This window comes from Anoplophora glabripennis, unplaced genomic scaffold, assembly GCF_000390285.2.
Source record: "Anoplophora glabripennis isolate ALB-LARVAE unplaced genomic scaffold, Agla_2.0 scaffold8, whole genome shotgun sequence".
Classification (NCBI taxonomy): Eukaryota; Metazoa; Arthropoda; class Insecta; order Coleoptera; family Cerambycidae; genus Anoplophora; species Anoplophora glabripennis.
The window spans coordinates 781,325-785,111 of record NW_019416350.1 but is presented as its reverse complement, the minus strand read 5'-3'; the positions used below and the strand labels follow the sequence as shown (position 1 = coordinate 785,111).

The following is a 3,787-nucleotide window of genomic DNA, read 5'->3' as shown; positions in this document are numbered from 1 at the left end:
TCGCGCACTTCAGCCTGACTTCTTATTTTGTCTCCACATCCAAGCAATATCAAGATTTCGATGCGTTGCCTTTCCGACAATACCATTGCAATTCAGTAAATAACTTGATTTTGACACAATAGTAACGTTTCGAACTCCAATTTACAACTAAAGCGAAAAATTAACCAGAAAGCCTGGCAAGTAAGTGGTGCCAAAAAAACGCAACATAAAAAATATATCTTTTTTGCGTTAGCAGTGATAGGTACAGTTTCAAATTCTTTATTTTATTCTGTGCAAATTCATGGAGGATAACACTGAAGATAATTAAATTTTATTTCACTTGTTAAGTAGGTGTTTTATACAACCCTAAAAACCTTGCTATTGAAAAAATAAAACTTGTTTATTTGGTATGGCTGGATTCAATTTTCTATAAGCTTTTCAACGAGCCCCTCATGCCTTATGTATCCATTTGAAAAAAAAGTAGGGGTAGCTGGGGGTTAGCGGGATAAAGAAAAATTAATTATTATATAACCGAAAGATGGGAAAAAATCAAAATCAGTAAATGTGTGTTTCGGCGTTTTAAAAAAAATTAACTCATTCAAAAGATATGAATTTTATTCCGTACTTCTGGCCATCCCTGTATAAATGAATCATATAATTGTTATTTATAAATTCATTGCGGAAAAAATCAGATACATTTTATAATCAATAATTTATTTTACTATAAATCAGTCTACATTTCAACTACGGCCCTTACCAGATGGTGCGGGCAATGACGGCGGGAGCAGCATAGGACGACACAATGGGCGCGCCGTAGGCAGCCACAGCGGGGGCGGTGTAAGCTGTCAAAGTGGGAGCGGCAAGTGTCTTTCCGGTGGCGATGGTTCCTGAAGGTCCTGCTATTACAGTTTGTTCACCAACTAGTCCTGTACTTAACAAGGGAGCAGAGTAAGCTGAAACCACTGGAGCGGCAGCGTAGGTAGACACCAATGGGGCAGCTGGTAGTATTCCCGCGTTAGCAGCAGCAAAGACGGCGAAAAGAGCAACAAGGACCTATGAGAAAGAAATTACGGTTATAAATATGTAAAACTATTTTTGAAGAATACTTACGAAGGAATTCATTTTGGTCATATCGGCACTGTTTCAGCAGTTGAAAATTGACTGATAAATTTGTCAGTTTTGTTCGTTTTATATTAAAATTGTAGTACATAACCTAGCCGATGCCGTCAAGATCCATTTTGCACGTGACATCGTAAGGTTGTCTTGTCTGTACACGCAAATTTCTTCGTTGCCTGAACGGTCATAAAAGATTGATAATAATTTAGTAATTAAATACTTTTTAGTCAATGAACCATACAGCAGGAAGATTTAGTGGTGTCCTCACTTGGTAATGAAAAATAAATAGATGGAACTAAGTATTCTTTGGTGAAAAAATCTTAACAACTTCCTCTATGTATACGGATGTTCTTAAATTGCCTTACAATATTTTAAGATGGATGGTATATAAAAAATAAGGAAACCTTTTTTAACAAGGTGTTTCAGACCAAACTGCATATAGGCTATTGACTATGTACTTTAGATAGGAACTACAACGTAACAGAAATTTTATTGTTTGATATGTTCAATTGACCCTAAAAAATGATAAAACCCCGGAGTGCTACCTTTTAAAGGGGTGCGTTTTTGAGAATGAAGTAAAAAGGTGGTATTTTCAGTTTTTTGAGTTTTACTCGAAAACTATGAATTTTTTCTATATAGTTGTCACCAGGAAAGTTGTAGCAAATTGAATTTCCAATCGAAATGAGACCTTTTGAAGTCAAAAAAAAAATTATTTTTAACAAAATTATGCCCAAAAAACGAGTAAAAAACGAAAAAATGCGTTTTTTTTTCTTTTTGGTTTTTGGCTCACAACTTTTTTCTGAGAGGAGTTAGGTATAGGCATTGCTTCACAGAAAAAAAAGTTAATGTTTTTTCCTTTAAAATAAGCCTTTATAGGAGTACCTACGACTAATAGAAACCGAGATACATTGGATCAAAGTTGGCTACTTTTTGGATTTTTGGTCAATTTTTTCCCTTTTTTGACGATTTTCGTCTTATAACTTTTTTCTCTGTTAATTTAGGTATATGTAATACCTTTAAAATAGTGCCTGGTAGAAGTTTATAGAATTAAAATCAACCGAGATATGTCAATTTAACCAACGATACTTTTTCTTATTTTTATCAATTTTTTATTACTTTCGGTATTATTTTGTCTAATAAATTTATTTTTGTGAATGTGAAAGTTAAAATAAGTTTCTAGGTGATTGGATATTATTTATTTATTTAAACAATAGTTAAATCATATATATCTTATAAATTTTCAGTTTCATTTACTATATTTTCAATATTAATATCAATTTCGTCGTCACCAATTTCATCAATGTCCTCTTCAGAAAAATCAGGCTCATAAGCATTCTCACAATTTATTCCCTTGCATTCTTTAATACATTTACAGGCTATTTTTTCAAGTAAATTTTCAGGTGCAGGAGATTTATTATTAAAAATGGGAACTAGCCCATTTATGGAATTTTTCCAACCCCAATCAAGGGGATTTAAAGTACAACCATTCCACTGTTGCATCTGAAAATATACTCTGAACCCATGATGTTTGAGAGCATCAGTTGTTGAAGGCAATCGAGATAAGGTAAATTTTGCACTTGTTGAATACTTTTGAAATAATTTATATCGACAAGTTTTTAGGCTGTCAATTTTTTAACTATACATTATAGTTACAATGCATTCAGATGCAGCAGTGATATCCTCAACACTAGCATTTTCAAGTAAAAATACATCGAGGTAATTTTTTAATTTTGAAAAATTCTTATTTACAAAATTGAAAAATTTTTTTGTAATTGTAATTTTTTAATTAAAAGTACAAAAATAATTAAAAGAATTCGAAATTTTACAAGATAAATATGATTAATTGTTGTTTAAATAAATAAATAATAATATTCAATCACCTAGAAACTTATTTTAACTTTCACATTCACAAAAATAAATTTATTAGACAAAATAATACCGAAAGTAATAAAAATTTTATAAAAAAAAGAAAAAGTATCGTTGGTTAAATTGACATATCTCGGTTGATTTTAATTGTACAAACTTCTACCAGGCACCATTTTAAAGGTCTTGAAACCAGCTTTCATTTGAATATGGCATTACATATACCTAAATTAACTCAGAAAAAAGTTATAAGACGAAAATCGTCAAAAAAGGGCAAAAATTGGCCAAAAATCCAAAAAGTAGCCAACTTTGATCCAATGTACCTCGGTTTCTATTAGTCGTAGGTACTTCTATAAAGGCTTATTTTAAAGGAAAAAACATTAACTTTTTTTTCTGTGAAGCAATGCCTATACCTAACTCCTCTCAGAAAAAAGTTGTGGGCCAAAAACCAAAAAGAAAAAGAACGCCATTTTTTCGTTTTTTTACTCGTTTTTTGGGCATATTTTTGTTAAAAATAAAATTTTTTGACTTCAAAAAGTCTCATTTCAATTGGAAATTCAATTTGCTATAACTTTTCTGCTGACAACTATAGCGAAAAAATGCATAGTTTTCGAGTAAAACTCAAAAAACTGAAAATACCACCTTTTTACTTCGTTCTCAGAAACGCACCCCTTTAAAAGGTAGCACTCCGCGGTTTTATCATTTTTTAGGGTCAATTGAACATATCAAACAATAAAATTTCTGTTACGTTGTAGTTCCTTTGTACCCTCTTTTTTTGACATAGTCAATAGCCTAATATGTAATAGCCTTAGATTGAGGTAATGTGCGA

General features: G+C 31.5%; 1 protein-coding gene across 1 annotated transcript; it reads right to left on the bottom strand.

Moving 5' to 3' along the window:
• Positions 1-732: 732 nt before the first annotated feature.
• LOC108904593 (vitelline membrane protein Vm26Ab-like) lies at positions 733-1,101 on the bottom strand. The gene is made up of 2 exons (XM_018707215.1): positions 1,090-1,101; positions 733-1,032 (listed from the first exon to the last, which is right to left on the bottom strand). The coding sequence occupies exons 1-2, from the start codon at positions 1,099-1,101 to the stop codon at positions 733-735; spliced, it is 312 nt and encodes a 103-aa protein (XP_018562731.1).
• Positions 1,102-3,787: the final 2,686 nt, after the last annotated feature.